Raw genomic sequence first — 17890 nt, 5'->3', positions numbered from 1 at the left:
ATGTATTTCTTTTTGCTGTGGTTGAGACCTACCCTTAAAACATAACACTTATTCCTACTGTTAATTGTCTGCTTGAATATAAGGTGATAAAATGAGAAAAGGTGAGTCTGAGAAAAACAAAGTGGAAGTATCCATGAGTTTGAAAGCTGTTGCAGAATTCAATTAGATTTATCCTTTCCCCTCTTTTAAACTGAATAATAATTTATCCTGGTAAAAGGACTGACAAACTAGTTGAGTCTTGCACCCATTCTAGTTAAGACTAGTGGAGGAAATATGAGTGAGAGTGTATGAAACCTTAGGCTGTTCAATGCAAATTTGGTGAACTGTTAGTACCCTGACACAAATATATTCAAGGCTTGGGAGTTTTAAGGTCAGATTTTTGGATCAGAAAAATCTCCTCTGCAGTTGGTGCTAATTTGTTCTCCAGTTATCTGACTCAGCAGGGTAATTCAAGTCTGAAAGGACACAGAAACAGGTCATGGACGTTATCAGTGGGGTTGCTGGAACCTCCAGGGAAGGAGACCACATTAATTGTAGTGATAATCACGTAGTAAAAGGTTTCAACATGTAGATATTTCTATAATGTAGACACACCTATGAGACTGCTTCCTCGCACTTTTTACCAAACTGTGCCCATTTTCAAAATAATTCTCAAGAGAATTATAGGAATATCCTTGCTGTTATTCACAAATGAGACAATTTTAAACAAGACAAATATTTTTAAATGTTTATATGATACCCAATCATTTAAGTTGGTTGGGTTCTGAACAAGTAAAGTTTGTGTTGCATAATGCTTGATTGTTTGGGCTTGTTTTTATGAAAGTTAAAGTCACTTTTTAAAATGTATGTGTTTCATGTGAATCATGTGACCCAGAGAATGCTGCCTATGTAAATTTGGTGAAATGTTAGTACTCTGACACAAATATATTCAAGGCTTGGGAGTTTTAAGGTCAGATTTTTGGATCATAGGCAACAAGAGGAGAATTAAACTCTGGGTAGCATATAATATTAGAATGGTTTGCTTCTCTGCAAGTTTTACAAGCTAGTCATTCATTAAATGTTCATTGATTTAATATTCAAGCATCTTTTATACACAAGTTTTATTCTAGACATTGAAAATATTATAATGCCTAAGATTTTTATAGTCTGGCAGAGCTTACAGCCTGATAGGGATGAGAGATGCAAAACTACTTCATAGTTAATATTTAGTTACAGTTGTGTTACAGTTGTGTTAAGGAATATGAACAAGGAAGCTTTCCTTATTCTGGGAGATCACAGAATAACTCTCTTAAGGCAGTGAGTGACAAGCTGACTGAGGCTCAAAGGATGACAGGAATTGATCAAGGAAAGAAACAGAGAAGACTGGCCAAGCAGAGCGAAAAGAGTTTAGCAATCCAGGGAACTGAAAGCTGGCTGTTGTGGCCAGGGTGTGGTAAGTGTCGGGGGATGGGTGGTGGAGAGGAAGACAGAGGTGGGGAGGGCCATGTAAAACATGCTAAGGGATTTAAAAGAGAAGTGACACCACTTGATTTAAATATTAATGTACATTTCTCATAATCTTTTGAATATGACTTAAGTGTGGCTTAGCTAAAATGTTGGGGGATGGAATACAACACTATTTCTAGTCTAGACTGAGTTGTCCACTTGCAACCATCTGTTACTATTCCTCAAATCTACTTCCAACAGACAAAGAAGCTAGTTGTAGGCTTAATGGTAATTGAAAAAAAAGTCATGCTTGCAGTTAAAGTCATAGTGGCTGGTTCTCCTCACTTAAAAACACTGCTGTGGAAGAATATTTTCAAAGACAGGATATTTAACTTAGACTTTTATTAATGAAAGTGAGGTCGATGAGCCTGTAGTTATTATTTCTTCCTATGAGTTATCATCTAAATATATCCACTAAGCAAATACTAAGTGTATCATATTATACTAGATACCAAGGATAAAAAGTGACAAAAGATTTGATTTTTCCCTTAAGTGGCCTGTTATCTGGTGGGAGAAATTGAATGTGTACCCGAAAACATGAAAGTTTAAGATAGTACAGGGGGGATTTAAAAAGAGAACTACTGTAGGAATTTGAAGAAAGGAAATTGCTGAGAGCTGGAACAATCTGGGAACCTCGTCAGAAGTAGGTCTGGGATTGAGGAAAGTAGAATTTAGATTGGCTGGGATGCATGAATGGCAGTCCAGGCACTCAAGGCAGAGGAAATACCATGAGCCTATCCAAGGATGCAGGAATGACACTGTGCACTTAAGAATTTTGTGTGAATTTGTATGACTAGGTTGGAATGTGCGCATAGATTGAGAACAGTGAAATTTTTTTTAAAGAGACATTGTAAACAAAACATGCATATCTTTCCAAGGATTTTATTTCATACATCCTTGTTTTCAGACTGCCTCCATGAGCCTCTTGGTGCCAAAGAGGCTGCCTCAAAAGTTGAGGACAGATCAAGAGGATTGTACTTCCTCTAGCCCATCTTCAACCAGAGAAGCTTCATGAATCTCTCTTATATGATGTGGTTCTACATAATATTCTTTTAAGAAAGAAAGAAGATTCCATTGCAAAAATTAATAATAATAATACAAAACAGCCTTTGCTAAATAAAATAGGGTTGATGAAGAACAACATAGACAGAGTAGCCACAGTGTTCTGAGGGTGTAGTGGGAAAGGAACCTAGATTTAGGAGAATGATTTGTGATATGGCAGAAGTATCCTACTTTGGACTAGGAATGGGATGATAAAGGATAATGGGAAGGGGTGAATAAGAACAATCTTAATGCTTGGAATTGGGCAGAGCATAAGACGAAGGAGTCAAGGATGACTCCAAACTTTGGAACATGGGAGACAGTAAATGCTGATTTTACTGACAAAGGCAAAAGAGGTCAGAGGCAAGTTAGTTTGGGGAAGACATGAGTTCAGTTACAGGCAGGCTGTTGTGGTTGCAACGACATTCAAGGGTCAGCTGTCCAGCAGACGTTATGAGACATGTCATTGAAATGCAGGAGAGCAGTCAGGGCTGGATCTATATGATTTTTCAAACATTAGTGAACTATACACAGACCAACACTAAGCAATTGCATATTTGCACTTGTCACTAACATGATATATTAGCACAGGGCAATAGCACAAAGATATTTAAAATAAAAATCTCGTCAAGGCCAGAGAGAAGATAGAGATTTGGGTGTCATTCTCAGGGAGGTGACTGTGATATCTGGAAAGTCAATGTAGAAAACAAAGTCTCCAGATGGACACAGCCTGAGCACCAAGGTCTCTGTGTAGCCTGAAGAAAGATGACCACTGAAGAAGCAGCAATTCCCTGTGAATTTGCACTCCTGCTGCTTGAGACACACACAGACAGGACCAGTCTCAGCCGCACCACAAAAGCAGAAGAAGCCCTTCCTCCTTCTCTGTTCCTAGCATGCAGTTCTGACATGGACGCTCTGTGCTCTTTCCCACCCTCATCAAAACCTTAGGGAAAGTTTCTCTATTAGCCAATTATAACTTACAGGAAATATAAATCATCATGCTGCTACATCCACAGTTGTATAGTGGGAAAAGCTTTGCCTTTTTTATAGAAAAAATTACATTTACAAAAATGTGAGTTAGGTCATGTCAGCCCATACTTGAGACTTTTCAACAGCCTCTTAATTGCCTTCAGTGGCAAATTCAAAATCTTTAATATGATTTACAAGTCCCTGCATGATCTGTCAGATTTGCCTCCCCAGCTTCAGTATCAGTCATTACTGATGATCTCATGCTGGTCTGTCTTCAATTTCCTAAAAGTATCCAGCCCTGTTCTTTTTAGGACCTAGAATGCCTTCATATTACCCCTCTGCCTTTCACCAGACCAACTCCTAGTCATTCATTTATAGTTTAAATGTCATTTCTTTAGGGACACCTTCATGACTCCCTAACCAACACTCAGGTCCCCTCGTAGTCACTCCCTTAGTATAGTTTTAAAATTGCTAACACGTAGATATTTTTGTGATTGACTATCGGATTTGTCCACTGCAGTTTCTACAGTGTTTGGAACAGTGACTGGCAGATGGCACATATTCAACACAATGTTTGAATAAACAGATTTGGGGAAAATGAATTTTTCTAAGGAAATCATTCTCAGTGTGTGAAATCATAGCACCTGCTATGGAGCCAACATGTAAAGAAAACTGCACCAGCAGTTCTCAGACCTTAGTGGACATCGGTATCGACTACAGGGTTTGTTAAAATACAGATCCATTGAATCTAATCCCAGAGTTTCGGATTCCCTTACTTTGGGCCCATGAATTTGTATTTCTAAAATGTTCACAGGTGATACAGATGTTGCTGACCTAAGATCCACTGTTCTATGCTGCAGAATCTCCCGAGGCTTTTTGTGCAAAGAGAAAAGAGTCACTAAGAGGATGAGTTTGGGAAGCATAATTATCATTTTCTATCATTTTATTGAATGCTAATACAAAGCATAATTAGATTATTTTCCACATTTACGCTGTGGTACTAGCAGAGTGCGGGCCATCTTACTAAAAACCATAGACTGACAAAGTCTCAACTTTAGCAGAAACTCAGATGTCATGGTTTAGATATTGTTTCCCTTCAAAACCACTTCCTCATCTCAACCCCACCCATTTCTGTCAGTGAGTCCACAGATTCCCTGAATTTTCAGTTTAGACTATTTCCTTATGCAGTGAATACATCCAGTCTCTAACCAAATCCTATTATTTCTTCCTCCAGATATTGCTTTTGATGTATGCCTTCTTTCTCATTCCCAATGTCCTGTTTTGGTTCTTCCTCTTTTAGCCTACTACCTCTTTTGGTTAGGACTCTTCCACCAGGTTAAATTTGACTGAAACCAATTCAAATTAGGTAAGAAAGGGATGTATTAGCCACAGAAATGGGAGTTCAGGTATACAGATGGCTTCAGGGACTCAACCAGGGTGCTTCTTCACCCCCTCTCCTTCTCTTTTTCTCCAATTGCAGACAAACTTCCTCTCTATAGCAGAAGGAAGGGACAGAAGTAGTTTCAGGCTTACATCTTACCAGCAGTGACCTAACAGAGAAGAGAAATGTTCTCTTCCAGCAGTTACACATGAAATTTCAGGGAAGGAATATAATCAGCCTGCCTTTAGGTCACATCCTTGAGCTGATCTCAGTCGCCAGGGGCATGAGGCATTCTGCTCGAAGCAAGTCCTTACGTGAGAAAGTTGGATTAAAGATGTGGCTATTGAAAACCCCTCTAGAACCTTATGAATGAGAATAGGACATTTTGACAATAACAAGAGCAGCAACGGTACCAGAAGTGGGAAAAGAATTAAGAGAAGAAAAATAAAGTAGCGTTCAACTGCCATCACATTCCCTTCTTCCCCTCCCAAATGTCTTTCTCCCTCTCTCCAAATGGGCATATTTAAGTAGACTTCAATAGTCATCTTGTTTTTATCCTCTTCCATGAACCTTTTCCATACTGTTCTGGTCCACAGTGATCTGTTTTTGTTTTTTGTTTTTTGTTTGTTTGTTTGTTTGTTTTTTGGAATTCCCACAACCTTTAAAGGCAATATCACATATTTAGGATTCAGTTGTTCTCTAACCATTTCTTGTGTGTCAATTCTCTTCTCTCTATAGAATCAGCTCTTCAAAGATGGAGATCTTATCTCCCACCTCTTTTATGCCCTCCACAGTACTCAGAATGATTCTGGCCTTTAGCAGTTGTTCAACAGAACTTTTAGAATGGCTTTGTAATCAGTGAAGGCTAAGAGCAAAGACTTCCAAAAACCATGGGCATGATAATGAGAGTTGGGTGGGTCAGGGCAAAGTGAAGAATATTGAATTCCATCTGTGCATTATTTAATTAAAGAAGAAGAGCCCAAAAGTAAATAATAGCTACTGGTAATGTTCTAGTTTTAGTTTTTTTATTGTTTTGCTATAGTCTTCATTAGGCATATTTTCATTTCTTCATAAAAAATTGGAGGAAAAATTGGATGAGAAAATGGGAAAAAATAATCTGTATTTTGACTTGTTTAATTCTTGCAAGTTGCAGGAACTTTAAACTGGATGTAGGAAAAGGAAGAGAGCAAATTTCTGAAACTCTAAAGGTTCATAGCAGGAAACTACTTTTCAAGAGCAACAGGCTCATGCTTTGTGACAAAGCACTAGCATTTTTAAGATTGATTTAGGTAGTTTTTGAATAATTGACCTGAGCTCCTAAGAAAATTGTGCTTAAAATGAACCCTTTTTATCTCTGTCATCATATCTGTGTACTCATTCATTTCACACATTAAACAACTATTTGTTGGGAATTTACCATTTCAAGGGAACTTACTAGAAGCTGCATATATTGGAAAATACAGTAATGGTCCCATCACTCATGAACTTATATTCCAGTTGGTAAGACAAATAACTAAACAAGTGCTAAAATGTTTAAAATGTTTTTTAAATATCCATGAATGAAGCTAAAAGAATACATTACATCTAGTAGAACATACAGGGTTTCCCTAACTAACAATTAGGAACTAACAATTAAAGAGAAATGCAAAGGAGAAGTAAAAGTCAGGCAAAGAGAAGAGATAATCTGTTCCAAGAAAAGGATATGGCTTATATGTGAGCACCCAGAGATGAGTGAGATACAATGAAAAAGGGTTTCAATGTGGCCTAGCAGAGAGCAGGATGAAGGGGATGGTAGCCAATTCTGGAGATCTTTATCTGCCATAGTTAGGAGCTTGGACTGTGTACTAATGACAAAGAAAAATTTCTGTAGACTTTTAAGCAAAAGAATTACACTGTCACTTTTGTTTTTTGAAAGATCACTCAAGTTGCTTTTGGAAAGTAGATTGCAGAGGGCAAGACTGACGCTTCAGGAAACCAATTAAAAAGGCATAGCTTTGTCCCAGGGGACAGGTGATGGTGGTGGCTGGGAGAATAAAAAGAAGTAGGTGGATTTTGATAGTATTTTGAAAGTAAATCAAACAGGACTTGATGATAAATTACATATGTATCTGATCTCAAGTTTCCAATTTAGAAAACAGTTAGGTTGTAGTACTGTTTACTACTGAGAGAATGAATGCACTCTTTGAAAGACAGATATAAAAGATGAAAATGGAATTCAGTTTTAGACATGATAGTTTGAGATATAAGGCAGATATCCAAAGAGAGAGACCCAGAAGGCAAGTTTATATAAAGGTCTAGAGTTCGGAAGAGGTATTTCAACTTTAGATGAAGATTAGGAGGTCTTGAGCATAAGGTGGTGAGCACCAAGATCTCCCATGGGAAATCTGTAAACTGAGAAGATGAGGGCATGAAGAATCCTGTGGGATGGCAACATTTAATGGTCCTGGAAGAGAAAAAGAAACCAGCAGAGAGAAGGAGCAGAAAGAATAAAGAGGCAGACTGAAATCTAGGAGTGTGAAAAGAAAGAGATAATGTAATAAGTGGAGAGAGAGATGAATTTACGGGCCTTTTTTCCGTTTACTTTTTAATTTAGAGGACACTTGAGCAGAGAGAGAGAGAGGGAGGGAAGAAAGGAGGGAGAGAGAGAGAGAGAGAGATGAGACGCGGGGGGAGAGCACAAGCACAGTGAAGGTGCAGAAAACTAAGAGGATCATTTATTTATTAAGGTCCTGCAGAGAAGGTAGAAAATGAAGGGACTCAAAACCCAAAACAAAAGGATTGCCGTGGCAAGGAAAATAGGTATGTCTTTCTTTGCAATAGAAGTAAAAGAAGATATGATAAATGTGGGCAAATATAGATCTAAAGATTATAAAAGTTTTTTGTTTGTTTGTTTGTTTGTTTGTTTGTTTTTTGATGGCCTTGTAGAGAAGGGAGTTGGTTGCAGGGTCAAACATCTAGTGAAATTTATTTTGCAGATACACAACAAATAATTTTTCATTGACATATACTCATTAAAAAAATATATTGTTTATCTGAAATTCAGAAGTAACTGCGCATCCTGTACATTTTTGCTAAGTCTGGCAATGCTAAACATAATAAGATGAAAAAACATTATTGAAAGTTCTGTTGAGGTTCGTAACTATGAATTTATGTGGCCACGAACTGCAGGAGGTATAATTTACCTCTGCAGCATATCATTTACATATAGATCCAACCATAGAAGACAGTCGAACATGGGCCTAAGGGAGGGACACCATGAAACAGCTAAGTTTTACATTTAGCACAGTTTTATATATGTACCTCAAGTATCCCCAGATAAACTTGAAATTTAAAAACTAAGAAAAATATGCTTTGCAAATAAGATTTTAAAAGTAAAATAATATTTCAGTGAGTAGTTTCATTGTCAATATTTATTTAGAGAAAAAAACATCCTTCCCTGTACCTTAACATTTCAGCCAATGAGCATAGTCATTGGTGGACTGGGTTCGTCAATTCACAGATCACCTAGGTCACTTTCCCATCTACTTTTGGAAGAGCTTTGGAACATTGGCACACATTATCATCTGTCTGTTCCTTGGACATGTTATTCCTAGAGCATCCTCTTTCCTTTCAGAGTCTCTAATTATGAGAACATTCCTTCTAATATTTAATCAGCCTGTGTCCTTATTCTTTACCTCTTACTCCTAGATTTATATTCATTCAATTATGCATTCTGTTACTTCTTTCTATTTTTCGGTATAAAAATTAAACTGATTTTCTATTGTTGAAGTCCATTCTATGAGTACAAAAGAAGCTGTTTAGAGTTTAATGTTCAGATGAAAAGATCATCCTGAGGGACCTAATGAGAAACTTTCATTTCAAGAAGTAACAGATTCTTAACAAAATTTTAAATTTATTCTCTTTCTTGCCTTTCTTTTATTGAGTCTTGTAGGAATTAATAACAACCTTTCTCCTGTTTATTTTAGTAACAGCTGAGTTGGTAGGAAATGCAGGTATGAACACTGTTGATAATCTGCTAAAGGGAGGTTACTTGGGGTCACGCAACATAGAGTCACAAGGTCTCACTTTCAACTCTTGCTTTCTCTCTATGCAAAGTGGTCAAATTTGTACAAGGTAAAAGGGTTCTCTCTTCAATTATATGACCAAAAAATGAGAAAAATGGACATGCATTACAAATGTATTCATTACTAGTATGAGACAATATTTTAGAACTATTTCTTTCCTTGAAATGAGTAATTTTATTTGTTGCAGTCCTCAGTAAAAATTCAGATATACAATGCTGCTTTATCTTACAGAGTAAATTTTCTGCAATAAAGAAAAGAAAAACGTTTACAACAACACATTTTAACATTATAAATGTTTAGTGTGATTTCACACAGTCTATCAGCATTTATCTCAGTAATGTGTATTTTGACACTAACATATCTATCTATCTATATATATATATAAAACTTATGAGAAAAATAACTTGAAAGGCTTATAGAAATGGAATCATTTTATATGTTTTTTAAAAAATATCTTTCAAAGACTTGTGCTTAACAGTTTCTTTTTTCCCTAATTGTTCTCAATTTGAGAGATAATCTTTCTAAGAATGAAATGACAGAGTCATCAATAATACTGATTGTCTGGACTGGTGAATTATCTCACATGAACAAAACCACGTGTGGATTGATTGATTACCTTCTAATTTGGCAAAACAGGTCACTTGGATTTTTGGGAACAACATGTATTCTGTAGGCCAATTATTTCACAAGTTGTGCTTTTTAAAAAGAAAAAAGAAAAATGAGACATTTCTTTGCTTATAAAACCATCTGAAAGTAGATTTGAATATCATTCAGGAATTTTTCAACCTCAGAAAATTTCAGGCAAAAGTAGGTAGAAGTGGGATTCTCCTTCAGATGTATAAGTCAGTATTTATGTATTGTAAAGCCGTTTATATTGTACTACATTTATCTTTTCTTTGTTAATCTGTTTGTTAAATACCCCATTATACCAAAGTGCAAAATACTGAATAAGAAGAAATTTCAATTAGATAGAGTTTATCTACTTCTTAATTTAAGAACAATATGTATTCAGGATTGCAGTTATTGAACTATGTGCTTTCTTTAATGAACTTATATCTATTTGGCAATGTGGAATTTCTTCTCGGTCTTGAGAAGAAAACAAAACAAAACAAAAACACCCTCTCTCTTTTCTCATACACAAATTTATTTTTAAACCTTTATGCATATACTAAATTCAGGTTCCCCTATATAATTATGCAAACAGAAAATGACACTGTGTATTTAAAATGATAAATATTGGGTACAGTACTTGTTGTTTCCAAATCATGATTTATATCTGAGAATTTATTTATAGCTTGAACATTTCCTCCATTTCTAATTACCATTTAGGTTCTCATCCTGTCATAACCGTTGCATAGTAGTTGTACATCCATTTCAAATCTGCAGTCGTCCTCAGACATAAGTAAATTTAAATACCAGTATCTAATTTGATTCAGAAATTAAAATGCCCCAAAACAGCCTTGATGAGTTGGCTTTTGTTCTTAGTACTCAGACAGTCTTAAACTCAGCACAATGTTCTCCTTCCCACCTCTGCTGGATGCAAGGAAGACACCAGGAGGCTATTAGTTCCCCTTTATTCCCTTCCAGGTTTATGTAGAACTGAAGATGGCAGATCCAGGAGTTTTTGTGTTTGGAAAGCTTCTTGGAGATGGAATTTATTTTAGACAATATACTAAAAACTTTCTTCTTCCCTTCATGGCTATCTAACAAGTGATCATCAAAACCTCTCTGTTATCTGCCTCACATGCACAACTTTGTTTTTATTTGGCCCTTCTGAGCCTCACCTAACAGATTCTGACGTCTTTATTTTTTATATAGACTCTTTGATCTAGCTAGCTCACAACCAAATTGAAATATTTTGCCACACTATAAGATAGTAACAATGCAAAAAATAAATAAATAAAAGAAGAATAAAGAAAGAAAAAAAATTAACTAGTGTGAAGTAGAAGTCATATGTCAAAATGTCCTAGGCATCGAAAGAGTCCTGGCTCCATCAGCATTCCAAAGCCTCAGAGTTCTGCCTGTTAGAGCCACGAAGGATCAGAGAGATCACTCAACCCAGTGATTCTCGATCTGGACTGCATGTTAGACTCACTTAAGAAGTAAAAAATAAATAAATAGATAAACATAAATATCACTGCCAGGACCCCATCCATATTGCTTAGAAGCGATGTCTCAGCATGGTATATATTTTAAGTGTCCCGAATGGTTTTTTAATGAGCACCCAGGGCTGAGAAATCACTTATTTTTAGCCCAATTTCAGAAGAACCAATAGAAACCAGGATGATACATGTATTGCACTAACCATACTTGGTGCAGGAGATCCACTTGGCAGCACTTCTACAATCTAGACACACTAGAATGGAGCCTGGGGGTGAGCAACTGGTGCAAATTAGTCCCTCTCAGCTTCTGAAATCATTTGGGACAGTGATGCTTAAACTTTTGACAACTTTGTTGGTCGAAATAAAATATACAGTTGCTTTTAACAGCTTTCATCTTGGATTAAACCTCAAAGATCTAGTTGCAATTCACTTTCAAATGACACAATAAGTTTAAAAAATAAAAACAAAAACTAAATTTGTGCCTCTCAAAGTATAGTGCCTGCACCAGTAGCATCACAATAACCTGGGAACTTGTTAAACATGCCAATTATTACGTCCAGACCTAGACCTGTTGATTCACAAACTCTCAGAGTGGGACCCAGCCCTCTATGTGAGTCTGACGCACGCTATAGTTTGAGAACCACTGAAGTAGAGACTACAGATAAGAAAACAGTTGTAATAAAGTGCGTTCATACTGCAATGGGGTAAATATAGGATGCTTTAGAGTATAAGGGGAAAGTGCCTGATGGAAGTCTCTACATGGGGGGCAGCAAAACACAAAGCAAATAAAGGAGATGATATACGTTTATATTTGATGATGTTCTATTTCCTTTTAAAAATGATTTGACATACTATATGTGTGTGTATATATGTGTATCGAAAGATACACACACACACACACACACACACACACACACACACAGTTGGCCTTCCATATTTATGGATTCCACTTCTATGGATTCAACCAATTTTGAATTGAAATTTTTTGGGAAAAAATATTACATTGTTGCTGACTTGTACTATGTACTTAGGCCTCCCATGGTTGCATCTGTACCGAAGATGTACAGAATTTTTTTGTCCTTATTCCCTAAACAATACACTACAACAACTATTTACATCGCATTTACATTGTGTTAGGGATTATAAGTAATCTAGAGATGATTTAAATTATACAAAAGGATGTGTGTAGTTTATATGCAAATACTAAGCCATTTTATATAAAGGACTTCAGCATCTCTAGATTTTGGTATCCATGGGGTTTCTGGAACCAATCCCTGCAGATACTGAGGGATGATTTTATATATATATATATGGTAAATTAGAAGGCAGCAGGAAAAGAGGAAAGCTAGAAATGAGATGGATTGGTTCCACAAAAGAAGCCATAAGCATGAGTCTACAGGAGCTGATCAGGGCTGTTGAGGACAGGCCATTGTGGACATCACTTAGTCATAGAGTTTCCAGAAGCTGGAGCTGACACAACATCACATAATACACACATGCACATGTGTATATATATGTGTGTGTGTGTGTGTGTGTGTTACATATACGTTTACACACGCACATTCCAGAAGTGACCTACTTATTTTATTTATCTTGAATCACATTTAATGCAACATCATACTTGAGGTTTTCGCTTTCGACTTGTACTTTTCACTTTTGTAGTTTGTGCATGAAAAAGTTCTACTTCACCTTTCATTAAACTATATATGGCAGTTACACATTTTAAAAATTTTTGTCTCTATTTTCACATAAGATGTCTGCTTCAGAGACATAACAGAAAGGCAAAGATTAACAGAGAAGAGATATACATAATGATTGCATCTGGCACACATAATTATTTAAATTCATTCATTTTGGGTATGGAGGAAAAATGCTATCAGTTTATCAGTTGCATTATTTGATAGTGAAAAATTCTGTCCAAGATGGAGAAAGATCAAAAGGTGATTAAAATATAAGGAGACAAATGAAGGCTAGCCATTGAGAAAGACCCAATGGACAGTGGTGAGAATTGGGAAAGTTCAGACACACCCTCAAATCCAGGTAGTTTAAATGCTTATGATGTAGTTGAAGAGACCCCTTCAGGTTAGCAAACAACATGGTAAATTGGTTTTATCTTCTAGGAAACTGAAGTAGAATCTCATATACCAGCACGGAATCTCTCAATACAGATACTTGCATAGATCATAGATGTAGACCATATATGTCAAGTTGTATATATATATACTTAAATTCAGATAATATGTTATTCCTACCATTAGTGTCTGTGTGTGGGGTGGAGATGGGGGACAAAGTATTCTTTATACTTTTCTGTCTTTCGAGTGAATAGTATGTTGGGTGTAGAATGGAGACTCTCATTGATAAGGTTAATACCTGTACATTTCTATTTCTATATAATATATAAATAACAGTAAAAAGAAATCATTTGATTACTGTGTAAACAAACTATTACAAGGGTGGCTCCTGGAGCTAGTCAGGAAGGAAACAGGAAAGCAACTCACGTTGGCCAATAATAAATCAAGGCACTGTTACAAATTGTTCAAATATATAAATCTATCTAACATTTATGATTTGTTAACTTACTAGAGAATGAGAGAAAAACAGTGAAATAGAATTGAAAAAATATTCTATTTTTAGTTTAACATTTCCTTTAGTGCTTATTATAGTAGTAGTGATTATTGTAAAGAAAATTAAAAATAGAGAAAATTCCTATTTCATTTAAAACTTAATTACCTGGATAGATAATCACCATTTAGATTTGGATATATTTTCTAATCTTTTTTGTGCATATAATTTTTAATAGGATTATACTATGTTTTCAGTTAGGTCTCTTAATGACAAGATAAAAAGTTCATGCACATAGCTTTTAAAGAATAAAATCTGTCAGAAAAAAGATCTTAGTGTTTTGGTCTAAATGGAAATTCCGTTCTATCAGGATTCTGAATAAGATATAAGTTTTATGATTTTATTTTTATGAAGCACTTTAAACTGGTTCCACAAAATTGTACTTTTTGTCCCATGATTGAGAAATAAATAATTGAGATTAACAAATGGTATGAGAATCCTTCTGGATATACACACTACATGCCAGGAAAATGTGGGTTTGGAAGAGGAAGGAGCAAGCACATTATTAGTTACATATTTGTAATTCTGCTGCTAGTTGGAAAAGTATATTTCCAATAATGTAATTATTCCTCGAAATAATTGTTATTGGTAATGTTGATTCTGTTTGGAAAAATATCTTTCAAATATGATTATTCATTGAAATATCTCAAATTCAAGATAGTATTATCTATAAGAAAGTACGAAACTACTTCCTTCTACTTTTAAAAATGACTCTTTCCATACGATGGAACTAAGTTAAAATTTAAATTATGAGCATTACGGTTTTCAAGTGGTACCTGTGGTAATAAACAAATGCTCAGAGACCCTATAAATAGATTAATCTTGAGCATCTGTCCTGAGAAGCTTTAATTAAAACCATAAAGTCAGTTTAGTCTGTTCTTTACTCCCATTGTCCCACAGCTCATCTCTCTCTCCTTTTCCCAAATTGATGCCTAAGTCGTATCAACTTTGCTTTTACTGTATCTCATTATTTTTTTCATTTTCACCACTATTACACTAGTTTTTGTTCTTGTTACTTTTGACTTTGACTATTATAATATTCTCTTCTTTTCTTTTTAATCTCGGAGGTAACACAGCTAGATTAATCTTTCTAATAATCTTACTTTCTTATTCAAAATTCTTTAGTGAGTTTCTACTCCAACTGAATACAGTTAAAACTTCTCATGTGTGTGCCTGCGTGTGTGTGTGTGTGTATGTGTGTGTATGTGTGTGTGTGTGTGTGTAGATGTTGGCACTGGATGAAGGAAATGTATTTTAGGCTGTCCAAAATCTTATTTTATTTTTCAGCATTATATCCCAATCCACTACAGTCCTACCCAAACTTTTGTGTTTCTTTAAAACTTGCCACATACGTGACCCGATTACCGGGTCAATTCTACTTCTGAGCATTCACTGAAAAATATCTTCTATGTCTAGGGAGGTCTACCAACTTCCATCTCATCAGCCAAAATTCTACCCAGGTTCCAATTCCAGTTCACATAATTACATCTTCCATTAGGCTTAACCACTATCCCTACCCACAATCAGTACCTTATCTTTCTCTCCCTTGTATATATAACGGCGCTTGATATGGCACATATCACATTGTAACTTGGAATCTAGATAGTTGTGCAGTTGTCTAAGGTATGAACTGTCGAAGTATAAACTCCTTGTAGGGCAAGGACTGAGAATTATGCATCTTTGTATTTATCATAGCACCTTGTATAACCTTGCACATAGTACATATACAACAAATTATTTCTTGAGAGAATGATCAAGTAAATAAATGAACAAATTAATGAATAAAGACTGACCATTCTTTATTCAAAGTGGCTGGAACTGCTATAAAATATCACTGTTTTACCAAGAGATTCACTTGCTTGTGTAGAAAAATTCATATGCAGAAGCATATTTCTAATTCATTCAATGCATTCTTGGTTATCTGTAAATAAATTACTTTGTCAATTATCTGTGGCAACTTGAGACTTCTTCGAAGTAATGCTCAGCCAGATAAGAATAATGAATGGACAAAAACAGAAGGAAGTCATGGCTGAGAATGAGGTTATGAGCATTCAACACTTCGCAATTACAAAGAAAGAGCTGTTACAATATCGATTTGAATTAGGAATCTTTGCCACACATAGAAAAGAAAAAGACTAAAAAGTTATAATGATAATTTTCCAGATAGGTCTATTATTATGTATGTACCAAAGCCATATTCTGTATCTGACCAAATATATTTCTTTAGTTATATCTGCACAGAAAACAAATTAGTGTGTATTTATCTGTTCTTTTGCTTTTCCTTTTCACCTCAGTTGGTGTGTGCTGCTAATAAAAAATTTGACCTAATCACTTTAAGAATACCTGCTTAGAAATGTCTCCAGTTTAATTTTGTCAGTCTTACAAACAAACCCAAAATATCTCAAAGCCAACATATAAAATGAATGTTTGCGATGTGTGAGAATATAGAGAAAATCATTACATCGGAATAGTCATTCAATGTTTATTATCTATTTACTCATCTACGTGTTGCCAAAATTATAAGGTATAATCTAAAAAGGTAAATACCATGAGTAAAATCAGTTCCTTTCCCCAGAAATAGATTGTGTTCCGAGCTCACCAATGGAGTATGGACAGGGCAGCAAAGTGATGGTTAACAGGGGAGGGATTATCTCAAAGGGCACATTCTGTCTTTTGAGCTCTCCTAACCTGGAGGTTTTGGATAGTTTGAGCTGATCCTAAGACTAATGAGGAAGATCTGTTCGGTTGTTGGGTATACTTGGGGCTGAGACTCTTGGAGCGATGCATGCCAATACACAAGGGTAAAAATGTAATGTACTCCACGAACCCACGGAGACTTCAGAATGTCCTCAGAAAGGGCCTGGCCCACTAAGAGACAATCACTAGGCTAGACAGTAACAAAGACATCCCTATGAGAATCCTCAGTTTCAATCAGTTTTAAACTGATATCAACAGGATTGAAGCATAACCAGAGGTGACGTAGGCTGCAGGAGGAGTGATTCAAATAGAATCTTCCCAGTCCATGACAACTCACGCAAGCAAAATAACTTTGAATTCAAATAAGGCTTGGCTTCCTCTGCTTTTATTATTGGCATAGCAAGGTGATCATTTTCTTCTCCACTGTTTTCCATCAGTGTGAAATCTAGTGAGAAGAAAATACTGCTGATTATTTGTGACTTTGGATCAGCTCCAGGATCAAATTAGGAGCCAGGGACATTGCTGTGTCCCTGTCGTTGTTGTTGATCACTCCCTCCAGCTCTGTGCAGATGGTCTGAGGTTTTGACCAAGTTAGTGGTGACAAATTAGGGCATGAAATTAAACTCAGGAAGTCATGCTCTGTATCAGGTTTTTTGAGTTGAAAATATTCCTTTGAGAAAACAAAACACTTTGAAAAATCACCGTGTGTGAAAAGCTGTCACTCATCTGTAGATGTTAAGAAGATTGTAGATTCAGAATAACCAAAATTATGATTACAAAAATTGTATTAGCTGTCTACAAAATATTTTTATTCTTATGTCATATTTGCACTTTTAATTAGAGTTTCCAAGATACTTTCAGTCACAGGCTGAATGGTAGCATATAATGTTTATCTTCATTGATTTATAAGGTTTTTTTTTTTACTCCTGAAAATGTATGCTGATTCCATGTCAATAAGAGCTGCTGGAAACAGCTGTTAGTAAGAATACTATTATTAAATACTGTCCATCTTCTCCTTGGCTTATTAAATAATAGTTACTTCTCCTTTCTATAGCAGATCAGTTTGCTTGACTTCCTCTGATGCTCAGATAGGGTATAAAATTGGTACACCTCAGTCAGGTTCCTCAATGTAAATTAAGGAGTGCATGGTATGTGTAAAGACTATACATTTCTCACTTTCGTTATAAGTGAATTTTCCCGAAACATAAACAAAACAATGGTAGTCAGTAACAGTTTCTGAGAATTGCTAAATCATCTCACTAAGCTATCTCTTTCGGTCATAGCTTAAATTATACTATTCCCAGTCCATTTATGGTGATTAGCTATCTTTACCCTGACTTTTTAACACTCTTATCATATAATTTACTCTTAACATCATGCCGTTCTTTATATACAAAGAAGGTCTTGCCCCCTAAAAATTAATAAACGGGAATTTATTCAGCTCTTAATAGCAAAACTTAGGTAGATTAAACAATTAACAAACAGCAAAGATTAGATCTGTGTGGATTAGTATTTAAGAAATGAAACCT

The 17890-nt window shown here is 35.6% G+C and overlaps 1 protein-coding gene across 34 annotated transcripts in view; it reads left to right on the top strand.

Annotated features, from left to right (window-relative positions):
* Positions 1 to 17890, top strand: part of MARCH1 (membrane associated ring-CH-type finger 1) — a 574299-nt gene that overhangs the window by 509768 nt on the left and 46641 nt on the right. For 5 of the 34 annotated variants that reach the window (XM_025050371.1, XM_025050373.1, XM_025050372.1 and 2 more), the window contains one exon: positions 7603 to 7675. The exons of the other annotated variants lie outside the window; for them this stretch is intronic. In XM_025050371.1, coding sequence (XP_024906139.1) covers positions 7603 to 7675 — 73 coding nt within the window. The remainder of the gene's footprint in view (positions 1 to 7602; positions 7676 to 17890) is intronic. 34 annotated transcript variants of the gene reach the window in all.

This window comes from Pteropus alecto, unplaced genomic scaffold (assembly GCF_000325575.1).
Source record: "Pteropus alecto unplaced genomic scaffold, ASM32557v1 scaffold166, whole genome shotgun sequence".
Lineage (NCBI taxonomy): Eukaryota > Metazoa > Chordata > Mammalia > Chiroptera > Pteropodidae > Pteropus > Pteropus alecto.
The sequence above is the reverse complement of the archived record's forward strand: the minus strand, read 5'-3'. Positions and strand labels throughout refer to the sequence as shown.